The sequence below is a fragment of the Chlorocebus sabaeus genome, chromosome 26, assembly GCF_047675955.1.
Source record: "Chlorocebus sabaeus isolate Y175 chromosome 26, mChlSab1.0.hap1, whole genome shotgun sequence".
NCBI lineage: Eukaryota > Metazoa > Chordata > Mammalia > Primates > Cercopithecidae > Chlorocebus > Chlorocebus sabaeus.
The window spans coordinates 48,294,074-48,315,791 of NC_132929.1; the positions used below are offsets into that span (position 1 = coordinate 48,294,074).

The window sequence follows — 21,718 nt, forward strand, 5'->3', positions numbered from 1 at the left end:
ACTATTTTGCATTTAGGGTTCTAGATATAAAATAGTTGATGACAATTAGAATGTATATGTGGGAGATTTGAAGGGACTTTATTTTTTCGTTTTTCTGGTCTGGGTCATGAAGAAGTGAGATTTTGCCAACAGTAGCAGAAATGCAGCATAGCATTATTTATTCTCCAGCATCTTGAGTTTTCAGAGGCTTTTGTGGTTAAGGCAGCAGAGGCTTTTGTGGTTAAGGCAGCAGCTAGACTATTTTATTGTGTACATCCGCTAGCTTCCTGGGTATTTAGAGGCAGTTGTGACAGTGGCAACTTCCTGATTCAAGCTCTCCAGTCTTTGGATCACAGTTATCTGCCATATGTTCTTGGATTTAATGGTTCCGTTGATGGCTTCTTATGATTTCAGTTCTGTAGTATTCTGGTAGTCTCTCCTGGAGACATATTTCTATGGCCCCATTCCTCCATTCTTTCCCATAACTAAGCATCCAATTCCTTTTTACTCCCCCTTTGCTCAAAATATCTAGTGGTTTCTATTCCCTCCACCAAATACTGATTGATCAAAGTCAAGAGCATCCTTTGGTGACAAAATGCTACTCTTACATTTAGTAGATGGTACTGTAAGTGATGCAGGATTTTTCTTGACCCCTTCTTTGGACTTGTAATGGGGGTGCCCCGTTAACTCTGCCCACAGCCCTCAACCCCTTGTGGGAGGGAGCACATGAGCAAGTGAGTGCAGGTTCTGTCTGGCTGCTTTGGGTGCTGGCAGGAGGAAGTTTCATGTGGGCCCTGTGATGGCACCCAAATTGGGGTGTCTGCAACCCCTGAAGCCCCAGAGGGCATGTTACAATGCTGTCTTAGCTCCACTGTCTGTAAACAGTGGTGTGTTATCAGCTCAGTAGGCTCCTTGCCTTGTTGTGTGGGGTGGCTGCCCTCCACTAGTGAGGGCAAAGGGCCAGTGTGACAGCCTTTTTTGTTTGTTTGTTTAGATGGAGTTTCACCCTTGTCACCCAGGCTGCAGTGCAATGGCACGATCTTGGCTCACTGCAACCTCTGTCTCCTGGGTTCAAGCAATTCTCCTGCCTCAGTCTCCCAAATAGCTGGGATTACAGGTACCCGCCACCACGCCCCACTAATTTTTGTGTTTTTAGTAGAGATGGGGTTTTGTCATGTTGACCAGACTGGACTCAAACTCCTGACCTCAGGTTAATCTGCCCGCCTCGGCCTCCCAAAGTGCTGGGATTACAGGCGTGAGTCACTGCACCCAGCCAGACAGCCTTTTTTGGGTACCTGCACTTGGTGGGTCCCAAGCTTTTGTCTGGTGTCCAAGAAGAATGAGGTCCTGCCAGATGCTTGAAGGATGGTGGAGGCGGAGAATTTTCTTTAGCGATGAAAATGGCTCTCAGGAGGGAGGGGAGCTAGAGAGGGGACAGGATGGGTAGGTAATCTTTCCTGAAATCCAGGGACTCTCTCCAGTCAAGCCGCTTCTCTCCTTCGTCTTTATCTGCACAGGATGAGGGGTGGGGTGGCCATCAGTAGTTTCGGAAAAGGCAACATTTGATTGGTAGAAAGACATTATTCGGAAAGAACCAATTGAGAGAGAATCAGCAGATAGAAGTTCTCACTTTGGGCTGTGGGTTTCAGGCTTTTTGGTTCGAAGTTGGGGTGTCACTGGGGACCTGCCCCTGTCTGCCTAGAATGTCTCTGCTTCCTGCCTCTGTCGTTGAACTTCATATATATGAAGAAGTTATTCTATGATGTCATTGAGTAAGCATTGATTGTATTGACCCTTTTAGTGACTCTAAATATAAAGCCCTCAAACAAACCTATACCTTTAAAGGGAAGAAAAACTATACTTGAATTACACATGATAATTTCTCAGAAGGCATTAAGTTTTTAATCATATCTGAGGAGAATTTGGAAATGAAACCATTTACAGTTGCAATTTAACCAACTCTCAAGAGCATTACTTCTTGTAGCTTATATCAGTGCTCCTCAAACTTTAACATGCATACAGATCACCTCTGGAACACTTGAGGGTCTGTTTGAAGTGAAGATTCAGTAGATGGTGGTTGGGACCTAGGATTCTACATTTCTAACAAACTCAGGTGATTGTAATTTTGTGAACCACACTTTGAGTAGCAAAGCCTGTAGTGTTTATAGTTATCATAAATATAGGTAATAGTTTAAATTTCTATTTATATGAACTTTCTTTTTGAATACTACTATATCATAGAAATTTACTTTTTTAACACAAAAATGGAATATTGTGCACTACTCAGTGGCTTGTTTTTTTTTCCGCTCAGTGGCATCTCATGAATAACCTTCCATGGGAGTGCATACAGCTCAGTTTAATTTTTTAATGGCTGCATAATATTTCAAGTATGAATATAGCATAATTTATAGGCAGTCTCCTCTTGAAAAAATGTATAAATGGGAAAATGCTTTCCCAAGTAATGTGGATGTGAAAATTCTTATACTTCTATACTTGGTATTTCTGTTGAGTAGGTTCCTAGAATGGGTATCTCTAGGTCCTAGTTCATGGGCATTTAAAATTTTGATCTTCTGCCAAACTACCCTCAGAAAAGGTTTGACCAGATTTGCCATCTCACCAACAAATTATGACCTGTTTCTCTTACCTTTGTCACTAGATAGTGTCTTTTTTTTTTTTTTTTTTAAACCCTGAGACGGGGTCTTGCTCTGTTGTCCAGAGCTGGAGTGCAATGGCGTGATCTTGGCTCACTGCACTCTCCACCTCCCAAGTTCAAGCAGTTCTCCTTCCTCAGCCTCCCAAGTAGCTGGGATTACAGGCTCGTGCCACCATGCTGGGTAATTTTTGTGTTTTTAGTAGAGATGGGGTTCACCATGTTAGCCAGGCTGGTCTTGAACTCCTGACCTCATGATCTGCCCTTCTTGGCCTTCCAAAGTACTGGTATTACAGGTGTGAGCCACCGTGCACAGCCGATAGTATCAGTTTTTAAGAATTTAGTCATTGTGGAAGATTTAAAGCATTCATTGTATTAAGGAGATTGGATATTTTCGTGTTTTTCAACCAATTGTAATACGCGAATTGATGAACTGTCCATTTTTGTTGGATTATTTTTTTTTATGGGTGGGTATGCTTGCTTATTTTTGTTGTAGAGTTTATAAATATTCCTTAGAATACAGATGTTTTTATACTTTGTGCCTTCTGAGTTTCTAATATTGTTTAAAAAGTGTTAAAAAATACTCTTTAATTTGGACCCATAAGCAGCTCATTTGAGGAACTTGTAGATTTTGTGACAACATGAGCCCATGCTTCTGTAGTAAAATCTTAAAACTGAGTTTTAAGGTGGTACTGCTAACCTATTTAATTCTCTTTCAGATCAAATTCTAAAATAATAAAAAGGTGGGTTTTGGAGGTGCTCTGTGTATGTAAATTGGAATAAAAAAAAGTTTTGTTTTTTTTTTACTGTATCCTAAAATAAGAAAGTTGTCTCTTGAGATTTTTGAAAAAGTAGTTGCCTCCCACTCTGCTAAATATAGGAATGTCATTCAGCAATTTGGTTGTGATTCTGTATGTATGTATGTATGTATGTATGTATTTTTTGAAATGAAGTCTTGCTCTGTCACCCAGGCTGGAGTGCAGTGGCATGATGTCAGCTCACTGCAACCTCTGCCTCCTGGGTTCAAGTGTTTCTCTTGCCTCAGCCTCCCAAGTAGCTGGGACTACAGGCACACACCACCATGCCTGGCTAATATTTGCATATTTTTAGTAGAGATGGGGTTTTGCCATGTTGGCCAGGCTGGTCTCAAACTCTGACCCTCTTGCCTTGGCCTCCCAAAGTGCTGGGATTACAGGCGTGAGCCACCATGCCTGCCTTTGGTTGTGATTCTACCTGGAGAGTTTGTCATACTCTTGAATGTGGGCCTGTCTGCACACACGTGTGTATCCAGATTGTGGTTCTCCACTTTGACTGCTTGTTGGAATCTCTTGGGAGTTTTTGAAAATGGTAATGCCCAGGTCTCCCCTTCAGCCTTCGTCCTCACTCCTCCCATATTCTGATATATTTGGCCTGGGGTGTGTGGCTTGTTTAAAAGCTTCCTAGGTGGCTGTGCACAGTGGCTCATTCTGTAATCCCAGTGCTTTGGGAGGCTGAAGCTGGAGGATTGCTTGAGCCCAGGAATTTGAGATCAGCCTGGGCAACATAGCAAGATCCTGTCTTTAAATAAAAATAAATAAATAAATAACAAGAGCTTCTTGTGTGCTACTAAAATTGATTCTTATGTGCTACTAAAATTGAGAACCACTTGATCAAAGGATAGGGGATGATGGTGCAATTGATGTTAAAACTTTAGCTGGGACAGTTGACATAATCAGACTTACTAATCAACTTTTTCAAAATGCAAAACTTCAAAGTAAATACAGCTGCTCTGAGCCTGGAATGTTATTTTCTTCAGATTACTAAAATACTATACTGCCACATTCATCTACAGATGTACTTTTTTATAGCTTCTGTAGCGGGAAATTGTTTAGAGCAGTAGTTCCCAGTTCTGGCTGCATGTTAGGATCATCTGGGGACCTTAAGATAAAAATGTTGGATGAAAATATATATACTCATATTCTACCCCTGACAATTGAATCAGAATTGCTGGGGGGCAAAACCCAATTCATGTTATTTTTAAAATTCCTCAGGAGATTCTTATATGTAACCAGAATGGACAGGGGTAGGTGGTACTGATTTAGAGTTGTAACTAGACAAGATATAAGGTTTTAGATTGTTTTATTGTCCTAAAAGTTAAAATGTACTGCTGCTAGTAATAGTACTAGTTTTCTGATTGTAGTGATTTTACCCAAACTATTGTTTGGTTTGTTTATATCCTCTAAAAAGGATGAAGAGTTCTTTATTTCAGCCAAGAGCTTGAACTGACTTTTCACTAAACTATCAGTTTTGGTGGCACGCCGAAGTGAATTTCTCTCCTTTGACAAGTCCTTGCAGGGAGTGGTGCTATAATCACAAATTAAAAAATAATCTCTCCATATATTCAAATCCTACTAGCCTATTTTATCTTGGACCAAGACACTTAACCTCTGTAACCTCATCTGTAAAATGTAAATCATATCTAACTTGCATAAAATATTGATGTGAGGATTAAATGAAACATATCTAAAGTATCTAGCGTTGTGCTTGGCACTAAGTAATTTCAAATCTGTGTTCTCCTGTTCAGCATTCCCTTTTACTTTCATTGTTCTTTTTTTTTTTTTTTTTTTTTTTTTTTTTGGAGACGGAGTCTCTGTCTCCCAGGCTGGAGTGTAGTGGTGCGATCTTGGCTAACTGCAACCTCGGCATCCCGGGTTCAAGGAATTCTCCTGTCTCAGCCTCCCGAGTAGCTGGGACTACAGGCACACGCCACCATACTTGGCTAATTTTTTTATTTTTAGTAGAGATGAGGTTTCACCATATTGGTCAGGCTGGTCTCAAACTCCTGACTTTAGGTGATCCACCCGCCTCGGCCTCCCAAAGTGCTGGGATTACAGATGTGAGCCACTGTGCTTGGCCTCCCCACCCCCGACTCCTCTTTTTTTTTTTTGAGACTGAGTCTTGCTCTGTCGCCCAGGTTGGAATGCAGTGGCCTGATCTCAGCTCACTGCAACCTCCGCTTCCCAGGTTCAGGTGATTCTCATGCCTCAGCCTCCCAAGTGGCTGGGACCACAGGCGTGGATCCCCACTCCCGGCTAATGTTAGTATTTTTAGTAGAGACAAGTTTTCATCATGTTGGTCAGCCTTCAGGTGATCACCTGCCTCAGCCTCCCAAAGTGCTGGGATTACAGGCGTGAGCTACCACGCCTGGCCCACATTGTTCTTTTTAAAAGAACTTCACTACAGGTGCTCCAATGCAGGCTAGATTACTTTTGTAGTTGAATACTTTATGTTTTAAGTTTCATACAATAAAATTTACACTGGAGCATACAGTTCTCTGAGTTTTGATAAATGCCTCAAGTTGTATAAGTTAGTTAACTTACAGTTTTCCCTCACCATCACCCCTCAGATTTCTTCCTACCCCATTGTTTAGTCAGACCCTCTCCCACCCTTAATATGTGGCAGCTCTGGATTTGTACCCTATCCTTATTTCTATTTATTTTCACTTATTCATTTAAGACAGGGTCTTCCTCTTTCGCCCAGGCTGAAATGCAGTGATGTGATCATAGGTCACCACAGCCTTGCGCTCCTGGGCTCAAGGGATCCTATTCACCTCAGTCTCTAGAGTAGCTGGGACTATAGGCATGTGTGTCATCATGCCTGGATCATTTTAAAAAAAATTTTAGTAGAGGTCTTGCTTTGTTGCCCAGGCTAGTCTGAAACTCTTCAGCTCAAGCAGTCCTCCTGCCGTGGCCTCCCAAAGTGTTGGGATTACAGGTGTGACACCAATCCCCCACCCCAGCCCCACCCTTTTTTTTTTTTTTTTTTTTAAAGAGAGATGGGGCCTCACTACGTTGTCCAGGCTAGAGCGCAGTGACTATTCACAGATGGGATCCTAGCACACTATATCTTTGAACTCCTTAGCTCAAGTGATCCTCCTGCCTCAGCCTCCTGAGTAGATGGGACTACAGGCATCTCCCACCTCTTCTGGCCTGAGCCCTGTAATTTTGCCTTTTCCACTGTGTCATTTAAATGGAATCGTAAATCCATTTTTAAAATGGGCTTTTATTTTCTTATTGTTAGGTTTTTAGATTTTTTAAAAATTATTCTAGGTACAAATTTTTCATCAGAAATGTAATTTGCAGATATCTTCTAGTCTGTGGTATATCTTGTATTCTCTTAACAGTATCTTTTACTTTTGATGGATTTCAGTGTATCCGTTTTCTCTTAGGGATTGTGCTTTTGATGTATATATGAACTATTTATGTAACTCAAGGTCACAAACATTTTCTCTGTTTTATGGTCTGATTTACATTTGGGTCTGATCCATTATTAATTTTGTATTAGATATGAGCTAAAGTACATTTTAGAAGTATGTACATCTTAATTATTCCAGTACTGCCCAGCGCTTTGGGAGGCCAAGCGGGGCAGATCATGAGGTCAGGAGATCGAGACCATCCTGGCTAACATGGTGAAACCCCATCTCTACTAGAAAAAATACAAAAAATTAGCCGGACGTGATGGCCGGCGCCTGTGGTCCCAGCTACTCCAGAGGCTGAGGCAGGAGAATGGCATGAACCCGGGAGGCGGAGCTTACAGTGAGCCGAAATTGCGTCCCTACACTCCAGCCTGGGTGACAGAGTGAGACTCCGTCTCAAAAAAAAAAAAAAAAAAAAATTAGCCGGGCGTGGTAGTTCCAGCTACTAGGGAGGCTGAGGCAGCAGAATGATGTGAACCCGGGAGGCACAGCTTGCAGTGAACCGAGATCGCACCGCTGCACTCCAACCTGGCTGACAGAGTGAGACTCCGACTCCAAAAAAAAAAAGACCTTTTCTCTGTTGAATTGTTTTATCACTTTTGTAAAAGATCAGTTTTGCTCTATTTATATGGGTCTATTTCTGGTCTCCATTCCATTCTTTTGATCTGTATATCTTTTTGCCGGTACTGTAATCTCATAGTTATGTTTTGAAATCAGGTGTTGTGTTTTACAATTTTTCAAAATTTTCAAATTTGGCCATCCTAGTTTCCTTGGTATTCCATATAAAATTTAGAATCACTTTGATATTTATCAAAAAATATTTGGAGTTTGATTGGCATTGAGTAGAATCTATAGGTCAGTTTGGGAAGAATTAACATTTTAACTATGTTGTTTTCCAATCGGATGGCATCTCTCTCCATTATTTAGGTCTTATTAAAATTTCTTTCATCAGTATTTTGCAGTTTTCAGTGTACACGTTCTTCACATACTAAATTTATACCTACGTATTTGAGGTTTTGGTGCTATTGTAAGTGGCACTTTGAATTTTTTTGATCTTCAGTTATTCATTGCTAGTATGTAAAAATATAGCTGATCTTTTCTTTCTTTCTTTTTTTTCTTTTTGAGATGGAGTTTTGCTCTTGTTGCCCAGGCTGGAGTGCAGTGGCGCCACCTCGGCTCACTGTAACCTCTGCCTCCCGGGTTCAAGTGATTCTCCTGCCTCAGCCTCCCGAGTAGCTGGGATTACAGGTGTCCACCACCATGCCCAGCTAATTATTTGTATTTTTAGAAGAAATGCAGTTTCATCATGTTGGCCAGGCTGGTCTTGAACTCCTGAGCTCAGGTGATCCACACACCTTGTCCTCTGAAAGTGCTAGGATTACAGGCATGAACCACCGTGCCCGGCCCAGCTAATCTTTTTAAATTGGCCTTGGACTTTGCTAAACTCATTTCTTCTAGGAATTTTTTGTACATTAATGGGATTTTCTGCATAGCCACATACATAGTCATCTGACTAGAAACAGCTTTTTTCCTTTCCAATTTCTTTTATTTCTTCTTCTTGCCATATTGTATTTGTAAGACTCCAGTACAGAGTTGACTAAGAGTGACTCAGCACCTGGCCTAGAAGTGCCTCTTCTATTCCTAGTTTGCTGAGAGATTTTTATGATAGTGGATGTTGAATTTTATCGAATGCTTTATATCCTATCCTATGACTTTTCTTCATTAGGCTTTTAGTGTGGTAATTAAACTGAAGTTTGAATGTTTAAAATTATCCCTGCAATCCTGGGATGAACCCCACTTGGTTGTAGTGTAATTATCCTTTTTATATATTGCTAGATTGCATTTCCTAATATTTTGCTGAGGATTTTTACATCTTTGTTCATACAGTAATTTTCTTGAAATGTCTCTTTTGGATTTTGATGTCAGTGTGATCTTATAGGAATTGGGAAGTGGTCCCTCTGCTGGTTTTTGAAAGAGTTGTGTAGAATTTGTTTTTTCTTCCTTGAATGATTAGTGGAATTTACCAGTGATACCATTTTTGGTCCATGAGTTTTCTTTGTTAAAGAGAGTTAATTACATATTCAGTTTGCTTAATCAGTAATAAGAGCATTTGTGTTACCTGTTTCTTGTTTAGTGAGGTTTAGTAGTTTGTGTCTTTGAGAAGTTGGTCTGTTTCATTGAATTGATGAATTTAATGGGCAAAGAGTTTGTAGTATTTGCTTATCGTCCTAGGTAGAGTTTTATTAGTTTCGTTGATCTTTAGTACTAGCTTTTGGTTTTGTTTCTCGTTGTGGTTTTTTTTTTTTTCATTGACTTCTCTTTATTCCCTTTCTTCTGCTTGCTTTGTGTTTTTCTTTTTCTTCCTGAAGTGTTTGAGATCTTTCTGATTTTCTTATATAAGCATTTAATGTGATAAATTTTCTTGTAACCACTGTTATGTCCCACAACTTTGATATGTTGTATTTTCATTTTTGTCTAGTTCGACATATGTTCTAATTTTCTTTGAGATTTCCTCTTTCAAGCTTGGATTTAACAAAAGATGGTTTAATTTGGAAGTAGGCTGTCTACATAGTATTCAGTGGATTACTGAGAGAGGAGTGTTGAAATCTCTTTAAGTATAACTGTGGAATCATCTATTTGATTTCTATCAGTTTTTTCTTTATTTTGAAGTTATTACTGCTAATTTTCCTTGTTCTGGAGTTTGCTTTGCCTGGTAGAAATATAGCCACTGTAGCCTTCATGTGATTAGTGTTTGCATGATACATCTTTTCCCATCTTTTTACTTTTAATCTGTATATATCAATCCTTACATTGAAAACTGAGCTGTTATGGACAGCATATAGTTTTGCCCTTTCCTGAAAAAAAATCTGAGTGGTTGCCCTTTCTTTTAAATGGTTTGTTTTGAACATTTACACTTGATGTAATTATTTACGTGGTTAGATTTAGGCCTTTTAAAATTACTTTTCTCTTTGTTCCTCCTTTTTCTGCCTTTTGGATTATTTGAAATTTTTAAAATATTCTGCTTACATCCATATCATTTCCCTTCCACCCAAAGAATTTCTTACAGCTTTTCTTTTAGAGCAGGTTTCAAGAATTTCTTACAGCTTTTCTTTTAGAGCAGGTTTCAATCTCTCTTTTCTCTCTCTCTCTCTCTCTCATCTCTGTGTCTCTCTGTCTGTCTGTCTCTAAGACAGAGTCTTGCCTTGTTGCTCAGGCTGGCGTGCAGTGGTATGATCACAGCTCATTGCAGCCTCAACCTCCCGGGTTCAAATGATCCTCCCGCCTCAGCCTCCTCAGCTAGTGGGACTACAGGCTTATGCCACCACACCCAGCTAATTTTTTGTAGTTTTTGTAGAGACGGGGTCTTACCATGTTGCTCAGGCTGGTCTCAAACTCCTGGGCTCAAGTGATCCTCCTGCCTCAGTGTCCCAAAGCACTGAAATTAGAGGTGTGAGCCACTGCACCTAACCTGTTTTTTGCTTTTTTGTCTGATAATGTCTTTGTCTTCATTTGTGAACTATACTTGTAGTGAATATAGAATTCTAGCTTGATACCTTTTGATATCCTATAGGCCCTGAGAGATTGTTCATTTTTTAAAAAATATTTCTTCTCTCTTTTGTTAAGATTGGATAATTTCTGTTGCCATGTCTTCAAGTTCACTGGCTCTTCTGTCATCTTCTTTCTGATAGTGAGCCAGACCAGTGAGTGAGTTCTAAAATTTCCATTTTTTAAAAAAATAGTCAACTCTTTCTTTTTTGAGAATTTCAGACCGGGCTCTGTGGCTTATGCCTGTAATCCCAGCACTTTGGGAGGCCAAGGTGGAAGGATCATTTGAGTCTAGGAGTTCGAGACCAGCTTGGGCAACATAGCAAAACCCTGTCTCTACTAAAATACAAAATACTAGCTGGGCATGGTGGCGCTTGCCTGTAGTTCACCTACTCAGGAGGCTGAGTTGGTAGAATCACCTGAACCAAGAGGTTGAGGCTGCAGTGAGCTGAGATTGCACCAGTGCACTCCATCCTGGACAACAAAGCAAGACCTTGTCTCAAAAAACAAAAAAAAAACAAACAAAAAAACAGGAGAATTTTGGCCAGGCACAATGGCTCATGCTTGTAATTCCAGCACTTTAGGAGGCCAAGGTGGGTGGATCATTTGAGGTCAGGAGTTTGAGACCAGTAAAGGGGGTTTCAGCCTCTACTAAAAATAAAAAAAAAATTAGCTGGGCGTGGTGGTATGCACCTGTAATCCCAGCCACTTGGTAGGCTGAGGCAGGAGAATTGCTTGAACCGGGGAGGCGGAGGGTGCAGTGAGCCTAGATCGCACCACTGCATTCCAGCCTAAATGACAGAACAAGACTCCATCAAAAAAACAACAGAAAAGATAATTTCATATTTGTTTTAAGGTGTTCATTTTTTACCTAATGGATCATGGTTTTAATAACTGCTGGTCTGTAATCCCAGCACTTTGGGAGGCCGAGGCAGGCAGATCACCTGAGGTCAGGAGTTCGAGACCAGCCTGACCAACATAGAGAAAACCCTATCTCTACTAAAAATACAAAAAATTTAGCCGGGAATGGTGGCACATGCCTGTAATTCCAGCTACTTGGGAGGCTGAGGCAGGAGAACTGCTTGAACCCGAGAGGCGGAGGTTGTGGGAGCCAAGATTGTGCCATTGCACTCCAGCCTGGTCAACAAGAGCAAAACTCCATCTCGAAAAATAAAAAATAAAATAACTGCTTTAAAAGTCTCTGATAATTATGATATGTGGGTCATCTAGATAGAAGTCAGCATCTGTTGATTATCTTCTGCTTTAAGAATTGGTCAGTTTTTTGTGTTTGTATTTGCTGTGTTTGGTAGTTTAGATTCTATCCCAGACATTTTGAATATTGTGAGATTCTGAGTCCCGTTGAAATGCTGTAGAGAAAGTTGAAGATTTGTTTGTTTTAGTCGAAAAATCAACGTAATTAGTTTATACCTGCAGATTCTTTCTTATATAGGCAGTGGTTCCATTATCTGTTCAGTTTTCAAAGTCTCTGCCGTGTTGTTTGCATTTGCCCCTCCCATTCCCACTTTGGTTGATCTAGCATTTGAGCAGTGATTTATATCCTAGTTCTATTGTGAAAGCCTACCTTACACTTCTTTGGATCTGTTCCGGGTATATATAGATGGCTTGCAGCTGGGCCCACAGACTTAGGGATCTACTTTTCTGTCTCTTATCATCAGTGATTTCATCCATATTCTTCAGCTCCCAGGGGCCTTCTTTATTCCCCTAGCCGGAAGCATGGAATTATAGTTTGAGTCTCCTACCTGTCATGCCTCACATGGCAGTGAGCACATTTAGGGAGCGTTTGCCCTAACCGTGTTAAATAAAAGTATGTTGGTGGAAACTAGGAATCTGTTTTAATAAAACTTACCATAGTTACTTTTGATAAACCAATAACAGGTTTGGGAACTTGTGGATAGAACCAATATTTGGCACTAGCAACATCAAGTTATACTCCCTCCCCTCTCTTTTTTCCCTTTTTGCAAGTTGAGGCTCTTAACAATTCCTGAAATATTTTACCCCAAACACCCTATCCGGTGGTAGAAAATATAGTGTACTGGATGCCACAAAGTTGTAGTCATGCAATTTTAGTTAATGACAGGAGACTTAAGTCTCTCGATTGATGGATTATTGCTCTTATTTTACATATAGCTAAATCTTAATTAGTGACTTTATTTCAGTTGTAGGCAAATCCTCTTGTTAAAACTTACTGAACTCAGTTCTATAAAAAAAAAGTTTTAGATCACATTTCTAAGAAAGCTGGAGATGACAGTGTCTCTGTATTCTCTACAAATATATGTATAACTTAGGATCAGTTAAAATATTTCTTTTCACATCTTAACTCTTATAGATGGGTGGCGTCTATCTGCAGTGCTCTGTTAAAGACAGATTCTTAGGGGAGTGTGAGTCCAAAGAAGTAAGGAGTACCTAGATAGATTAGCAAAATGTACTAAGGTGAGTGAGTGAGTATCCGTATCTTTGGCTTTTGGAGGGGAATATGCATGTGTGTAAATTTTTCTGTAACAAATGGTACTGTTGAAAACAATTGACATATATTTCTTTCATGGCAGTATTTTTATACAAGTTTACTTTAAATCTGTAGCTGTGGCCTGCCTGTGGTGAAGTAAAGTGGTTTTAGTCCACAGAGATCTTTTTTGGAAGGTTATTTGATGTAGTAAAATTATATATGAGACACAAATAAGCAGACCCATGTTTGGGTTCCACTTCTGCTATTGTAACTAGCTCTCATATCTTTGAGTCAGGCCTTGCTAATTTCTTAGGCCCCATTGCATTTTGAGTTAAAATTTGTACACAAATAATAAGCTCACTAGTTTTATGGGAAATGGAGATATCTGTGACAGCATTGAATGATAAGGCAGTAAACTTTGGTTTTGTTTTATTTCATAGTGGTAACTTTTCCTTCTTGAAATAGCAGCCTAAAAGTTTACCTTGTAAACTACTATGTGGTACAGTATTTTTAATTTTGCTTAAATATCTGTGAAGTATCCTTCTAACTTAAAAGTGATTTGAATGCATTTGAACTATTCAGTGCATAAGGTATTAAATGATTTTTTTTTTTTTTTTTTTAAGAGACTGGGTCTAACTATGTTGCCCAGGCTGGACTCGAACTCTGGGGCCTGAGATCCTCCTGCCTCAGCCTCCCAAGTGGCTAGGACTATAGGCACATGCGATCGTGTCTGAGTGTTGGAAATTTTCTTTTAAAAATTGTCTTGATTACATTTAGTGTGCTCATGTGGTGGTCTGTTGAAATTATTTTTTTTGCGATTAAGACAGCGCCTAACTTACTTTCTGTGTAATTTCTTTTTGGCTTATTTTGAATCCTAAAGAAACGTGACATAGTAGTGTGGCAGACTATGTTTAAATAGTCTTGATCTTATCATTAAAATATATTTCCTTAGAGGAATAAAGAAATACCCTAGGGATGGAAATTTGGGTAGAGTATTCTGGAAATTTAACTTCAACCTAGGAGTTCACTAAATGTCAATGAAGTGTTATTTCCTTAAAATGACTTTTTTTCCCCTCCTTCTTTAGAATCCAGCAACTATCACAAGAATACTCCTTAGCCACTTCAATTGGGATAAAGAGAAGCTAATGGAAAGGTAAGGAACCGTATTGTCAGCTTTGTGCTTAGAAATAACACAGAAAGCCTGTTGAACCGAATTTATAAGAATCAAGTAAGGGAATTGATTCATGTATGCAACTAGTGACTGCTTTAATTTCTTGTATACCCGTTTTGTAAAGTTTGCAGTAAATTTAATATTAGGGAATCCAGGCTTAATATTTCTTTTTATTTGGGAGTATGTGTGTTTGGGGGTGGTGCTTCAGTATCTTCTACATATATCCTTTTGAGTACCAAGAACTAAAAGCAGGTAGAGAAAAAAAGCACCTGATAACATTGTTGGAGTACATGAGTAAGATCCTCCTTTAATTACTTAAAAAGATTTCTCGCTCAGCCGGGCGTGGTAGCTCACGCCTGTAATCCCAGCACTTTGGGAGTCCGAGGCGGGCGGATAATGAGGTCAAGAGATTGAGACCACCCTGGCCAACATGCTGAAACCCATCTCTACTAAAAATATAAAAATTAGCTGGGTGTGGTGGTGTGTGCCTGTAGTTCCAGCTACTCAGGAGGTTGAGGCAGGAGAATCACTTGAACCAGGGAGGCAGAGGTAGTGAGGAGAGATCGTGCTACTATACTCCAGCCTGGCAACAGAGTGAGACTCCATCTCAAAAAAAAAAAAGATGTCAGGCACATTAGTAACATTTATTCAATACAAACAAAATTGAAAAGTTGCTTAGGCTTTTCTGGCCACCAGACCAGGTGCTTGGACTAGTTCTCTGGTTTTGGGGCAGGATTCTGTTCCATTGGGTTTTAAAAAATACTTTCTTTCTGAAAATCTTTATAGTTCTAAAAGAGAAGAAATTAGTGGGACTGGAGAATGACTGTATTAATGTCATTCTTAATCTTGTTCTGCTCTTTAGATTGGAAATTTGGGACACTTGTTAATGGTGGTAGGTTGACAACTTACATTTATTTCATTATCAATTCTAAATTTAATAAAATATTAAAACTAGATGTTGGGAACTGAGAATCCATATATTATATAAATAAATGGAAAGTATTTCTCATTTGATTTTAAAATTCAGAGAATACTTTATAAAACATATTAAATAATACCCCATTTCATGCACCTTGCATCTATTAAATTACATTGTTAATAATAAAATCTATTGTTACTATAAATTACAATTTAATAGTAACAATAATAACTATCAATTTTTGGGCCCTCTATCAAGCATTTTATTTTATCCTCCTGATAGCTTTATGAGGCTAGAAACTATTATCCCCATTTAATGTGGAAACTAAGGTTGGAAGCTTCAATTTTTTTATCTAAGTTTTGTACACAAGGTGTTAGCACTCAAACACAGGTTTGTTGGACTTCAAAACTTACGTCTTAAACATATGCTGTAGGCTGGGCATGGTGGCTCACGCTTGTAATCCAAGCACTTTGGGAGGCTGAGGCGGGTGGATCACAAGTTCAAGAGATTGAGACCATCCTGGCAACATGGTGAAACCCTGTGTCTACTAAAAATACAAAAATTACCTGGGCATGGTGGTGCGTTCCTGTAGTCCCAGCTCCTTGGGAGGCTGAGGCAGGAGAATTGCCTGAACCCGGGAGGCAGAGGTTACAGTGAGCCGAAATCGCGCCACTGCGTTCCAACCTGGCAACAGAGCGAGACTCCATCTCAAAACAAAACAAGCACATACTGTATAAAGCTTTCCCATGGTTCATGAAGGATAATGTGTTCAACTAGTTTGATGTTTCTTTTTATGCATTCTGACCATATTTTTGTTTGTTTGTTTTCTTTTGAATTTTTTTGAGATGGAATTTTGCTTTTGTTGCCCAGGCTGAAGTGCAATGCCATGACCTCAGCTCACCGCAACCTCTACCTCCTGGGTTTAAGTGATTCTCCTGCCTCAGCCTCCCAAGTGGCTGGGATTACAGGCGCCCTCCACCACGCCTGGCTAATTTTTGTATTTTTATTAGAAATGGGGTTTCTCCATGTTGGTCAGGCTGGTCTCGAACTCCCAACCTCAGGTGATCTGCCCGCCTCAGCCTCCCAAAGTGCTGGGATTACAGGTGTGAGCCACTGCGCCCAGCCCTGACCATATTTTTTGTCGTCAGTGGTGTTTCTTAATTTTGGTGACATTTACTTTCAGGTTTTTTTTATTTTATGACACCTCTATTAGGAGAAAGAGTTTTTATCGTTTACTTCTGAAACGCTAATGAATTAACACTGATTTACCCAAGTTTCTCTCATGTTAATGTATCTCCAAGACGTTCTGAATTTTGTCTTATAACATTGCTGAAAATATTTTTCCATTAAATATTGTACTTAATATTTATGTACTATTGTACTTAATGTACTAAATTTTGTACTTAATATGGGAAGTGTAGCTTCTGCTCAGTTTTTCTGGGAACCTTAAACTGCTCTACAAAAAGTAGGTGGTAAGTGTGAATTTAAAATTAAAAGGAGGTATCTGGGAAACTTCTGAGTATGTGAATGTTTCAGTTTCTCCTTGTAGTTTCTGTAGATAAGCTATTGGTACCTAAAAGATTTAATTCAGTCTTTAAACAGTGTCTTTGAAATCAATATGCAATATCTTTTTGTCTCATTTAATGATTTTCACATTATATTTTGTGTTGTCTGCTATTAGCACTGCTACACTTTTTTTTTTTTTTAAAAAACATTTGACTGATGTATCTCTTCCATTTTTTAAATATTCAACCTTTCTGGGTTATTTGGTTTTAGGAGTATCTTTTGTAAGTACTATGTAGGTGATGTTTAAAAGAATCTGAATGGAAAAACTATTATCTTTTAATATCCGAGATTAACATATTTATGTTTTATAATTAATGTTTAGATTAAATTACTGTCATTTTAAGTTGTGCTTTATGTTTTCTGCTCGCTTATTCTGTTGGCTTCATCAGATTTTCCTTTTTCTTGAATAATTTCAAATTTATATATGTATTCTATTTCAGCTTTTCTAGTCACTTTGACAATTTGTATGTGCATACTTAAAACTGTGTAAAAGTTTATAATAATATTTACTTGAAGTTTTAATCCATCCTCTGTGTAAGACAAAAAGTGTAGCATAATTTTTTTCTTTGTCCTTTCCTTTTCCTTATCACCTTGATAAGTTGAGGTTTGATTTTTTTTTTTTTTTCCCTTTTCTTTTCTTTTTGAGACAGGGTCTCACTTTGTCACCCAGGGTGGAGTGCAGTGGTGAGATCACTGCTCATTACAGCCTTGACCTCCTGGGTTCAAGCAATCTTTCCATTTCAGCAACCCCAGTAGCTGGGACCACAGACACACACCACCATACCTAGCTAGTTTTTGTATTTTTTGTAGAGATAGGGTTTTACCATGTTGCCCAGGCTGGTGTCAAACTCCTGGACCCAAGCAATCCTTTCACCTTGACCTCCCAAAATGCTGGACTTACAGACATGAGCCACTGTGCCCAGTCGATATTTGAATTTTTTATTCGATTGTAAGCGTTTTTACTATCTATGTATATAATACCCCTCCTCCCCTTTTCTGGCTAACTCGCTTTTTGCATACCACTATTTTTTTTGTAAATACTCTGTTTTTCCTCTAGAATATATCCTGTAATATAAATTGTTTCATATGTGACAAACTTTGAGTCCTCTAAGAGAAACTCTTAATATACTGAAACTTACTGTAGTATTTCTGGATGTGAGTTTTGAAAACATAAACAGTTGGGCCCTTTAAGTCGGACAATTCATATTTTTGGTTTTGGAAATTCTTAGCTGTTACTTGTTCAGCATATCTTTTCTCCATTCTCTTGATGCTTTCTGGAATTCCTGGATCCATGTTGAAACTTCTGGATCTCTTTCCATGTCTTCTAACTTTTTTTTTTTTTTTTTAAGATGGAGTCTCGCCTCAGCCAGGCTGGAGTGTATGCAAGTGGTGCCATCTCGGCTCACTGCAACCTCTGCATTGTGAGTTCAAGGGATCCTCCTCTCTTAGCCTCCTAAGTAGCTGGGATTATAGGCAGCTGCCACCACGCCCGGCTAATGTTTTTATTTTTAGTAGTGAGGGGGTTTTACCATGTTGGCCAGGCTGGTCTCAAACTCCTGACCTCAGGTCATCTGCCCCTCTCCACCTCCCAAAGTGCTGGGGTTATAGGCGTGCGTCATTGCACCCAGCATGTCTTCTAACTTTCTAAAAAATAACTTCTGTATTCATCTCCCCACCCCCAACCCTTGGGCAAGTGCCAGTGACTGTATTCATCTTTGTTTTTGACTTTGTTCTGTGAAAATTCCTCAGTTTATCTTGCTTTTCTTCCTGCATCCATTCTGCTTTATAGCCGTATTGAATTGTTTATTCAACAGTGTCCATCTTACTCCTTTTAATAACTTTATTCTTGTTTTGTGGGTATAATTTTTGCTTTATCTCTCTGTTTATTCTTACATTAAAATAATTAGAATTAATAATGAGAATACAAATACGAGATGTGGCTGAAATTTACAGTCTTAAGGGTTTTTATTAGAAAAAGAAAATGAGGTAAAAAACTGGGCTGTGCACCGTAGCTCACACCTGTAATCCCAGCACATTGTGAGGCCAGGGCAGGCGGCTCACATGAGGCCAGGAGTTTGAGACCAGCCTGGCCTACGTGGTGAAACCCTATCTTTACTAAAAACACAAAAGATAGCCAGGCATGGTGATGGACACCTGTTATTCCAGCTGTGCGGGAGGTGGAAGCTGAGGCATGAGAATGGCTTGAACCTGGGAAGCGGAGGTTGCGGTGAGCTGAGATTGTGCCATTGCACTCCAGCCTGGGCAACAGAGTGAGACTCTGTCTCAAAAAAAAAAAGAAAAATAGAAACAAGAGAATGAGGTAAAAAAAAAAAAAAAAGGACCAAGTCTTTGAAACAGGAAGTTAGAAAAATAAACCCAAAGAAAGTAGAAAAGGTATTTAAGATAAAATTATATATTAATGAACTAGAGAGCAACAACAACAAAAAAAGATAAAGATCTTTGACATGAATTTTCTGGAAGATAAGCGACAGACTGGGAGAAAATATTTGCAAAAGACACATGTAACAAAGGACTATTGTCCGAAATATACAAAGAACTCTTAAACTCAACAGTAAGGAAACAGTCTGATTAAAAAATAGGTCAAAGAGCTTAACAGGCAACTGACCAAAGAAGTTATACAGATTGCAAATAAATAAATGAAAAGATGCTCCATGTCCTAGGGGAAATGCAAATTAAAACAACATTGAGATACCAGTACATACCTATTAGAATGGCCAGAATCAAAATACTGACTACCAAATGTGGACTAGGATGTGGAGCAGTAGGAACTCTCATTCATTTCTCGTGGGAATGCAAAATGGTACTGCCACAGAATGGAAGACAGTGTGGCAGATTCTTACAAGACAAGATGTACTCTTACTATGTAACTCAGCAATCAACACTTCTTTATAATTACCCTAATGAGTTGAAGACTGTCCACACAAAAACCTGCACATGGATGTTCATAGCCGCTTTATTCGTAATTGCCAAAACTTGGAAGCAGCCAAGTTGTCTTTCAGTAGATGAAAGGATTAGTAAACTGTGGTACATCCAGAGGTGTGGTATTATTCCGTGCGAACGAAATGAGCTATCAAACGATGAAAAACCATGGAGGGACTTTAAATGCATATTATTAAATGAAATAAGCCAATCTGCAAAGACTGTATACTGTATGATTCCACCTATGTGACACTCTGGAAAAGGCAAAACTATGAAGACAATGAAAAGATCAGTGGTGTGTGGCATTTCCTCAAGGATCTAGAACTAGAAATACCATTTGACCCAGCCATCCCATTACTGGGGATATACCCAAAGGATTTTAAGTCATGCTGCTATAAAGACAAATGCACACGTATGTTTATTGTGGCACTATTCACAATAGCAAAGACTTGGAATCAACCCAGATGTCCATCAGTGACAGACTGGATTAAGAAAATGTGGCACATATACACCATGGAATACTGTGCAGCCATAAAAAAGGATGAGTTTGTGTCCTTTGTAGGGACACAGATGCAGCTGGAAACCATCTTTCTCAGCAAACTATCGCAAGAACAGAAAACCAAATACCGGATGTTCTCACTCATAGGTGGGAATTGAACAGTGAGATCACTTGCACACAGGAAGGGGAACATCACACACCGAGGCCTATTGTGGGGAGGTGGTAGCGGGGAGGGATAGCATTAGGAGATATACCTAATGTAAATGACGAGTTAATGGGTGCAGCACACCAACATGCCACATGTATACATATGTAACAAACCTGCATGTTGTGCACATGTACCCTAGAAGTTAAAGTATTTAAAAAAAAAAAAAAAATCAGTGATTGCCAGGGGTTAGTGAAGAGGGAGGGATGAATAGTCAACAGCACAGTTTTTTTTTGGGGGGCATGGGGGGGTGGCTAAACTATTTTGTATGATACTGTAATGGTAGATACATATCATTATGCATTTGTCCTGACCCATAGAATGTACAACATCAAATATGAACCCTCATGTAAACTACAGACTTTGGGTGACAATGGTGTGTCAATGTAGGTTCATCGAATATACCACTCTGTGTGGGATGTTGATAGGGAGGCTATGTGTGTGTGTTGGGGCAGGGTTTTATGGAAGCTGTAGCTTCTGTGCATGTTTACTGTGAACCTTAAACTGCTCTAAAATAAATAAAGTAGTTTTTTTTTTCTTTTAAAGGGGGGAATAAACCATTGGCAAATGTGTTGGGGGAGGGGGAGAAGACACAATATTGAGAATAATAAAGCATAATTAGAGGTAGGAAAAATACTGTGTACTACTTTTACATACTTTTTTTTTTTTTTTTTTTTTTTGAGATGGAGTCTTGCTCTGTCGCCCAGGCTGGAGTGCAATGGTGCAATCTCCGCTCATTGCAACCTCTGCCTCCTGGTTCAAGTGATTCTCTCACCTCAGCCTCCAGAGTAGCTTGGATTACAGGTGTGCGCCACCATGCCTAGCTAATTTTTGTATTTTTTTTGGTAGAGATGGGGTTTTGCCATGTTGGCCAGGCTGGTCTGGAACTCTGACCTCAAGTGATCCACCCACCTTGGCCTTCCAAAGTGCTGTGTGAGCCATATAATAAAGTAAAAGATTCCACTCCTTCCCCAAAAAGTACTGGATGATTTTATGGGTAAGTTCTAAAACATGTTCAAGGAACTGCCAGTTCCTGTAGAAAATTATCTCCAAACATTGAAAATGGTAGGACATCATTAATTCATGTTAGCCAGATCAGAATAACCCGGTTCCAAAATTTGACAAAGACGGTGTGAGAAAATGATACTTATGAACATAGCTATTGAATTTGTAAATAAAATAATACTTAATTGAATCAATGACTCTTAGCAGGATTTTTTTTTTGAGACAGGGTCTTGCTCTGTCATCCAGGCTGGAGTGCGGTGGCGTGATCTTGGCTCACTGCAACCTCCACCTCCCAGGTTCAAATGATTCTCCCACCTTAGCCTCCCAAGTGTCTGGAACTACAGGTGCGTGCCACCCTATCTGGCTACTTTTTTTCTTTATTCTTAGTGGAGATGGGGTTTCACCATGTTGACCAGGCTGGTCTCAAACTCCTGACCTCAAGTGATCTGCCCACCTCAGCCTCCCAAAGTGCTGGGATTATAGGCATGAGCCGCCAGTGCCTGGCCAATTTAGTAGGATTTCTCCTAAGAAAGCAAGAGT

General features: G+C 39.4%; 1 protein-coding gene across 1 annotated transcript in view; it reads left to right on the plus strand.

Annotated features, from left to right (window-relative positions):
• Window positions 1–21,718, plus strand: part of ARIH1 (ariadne RBR E3 ubiquitin protein ligase 1) — a 130,435-nt gene that overhangs the window by 29,389 nt on the left and 79,328 nt on the right. Inside the window, exon 2 of the mRNA XM_008015994.3 lies at window positions 13,959–14,026. Within this exon, the coding sequence (XP_008014185.1) occupies window positions 13,959–14,026 (68 nt within the window). The remainder of the gene's footprint in view (window positions 1–13,958; window positions 14,027–21,718) is intronic.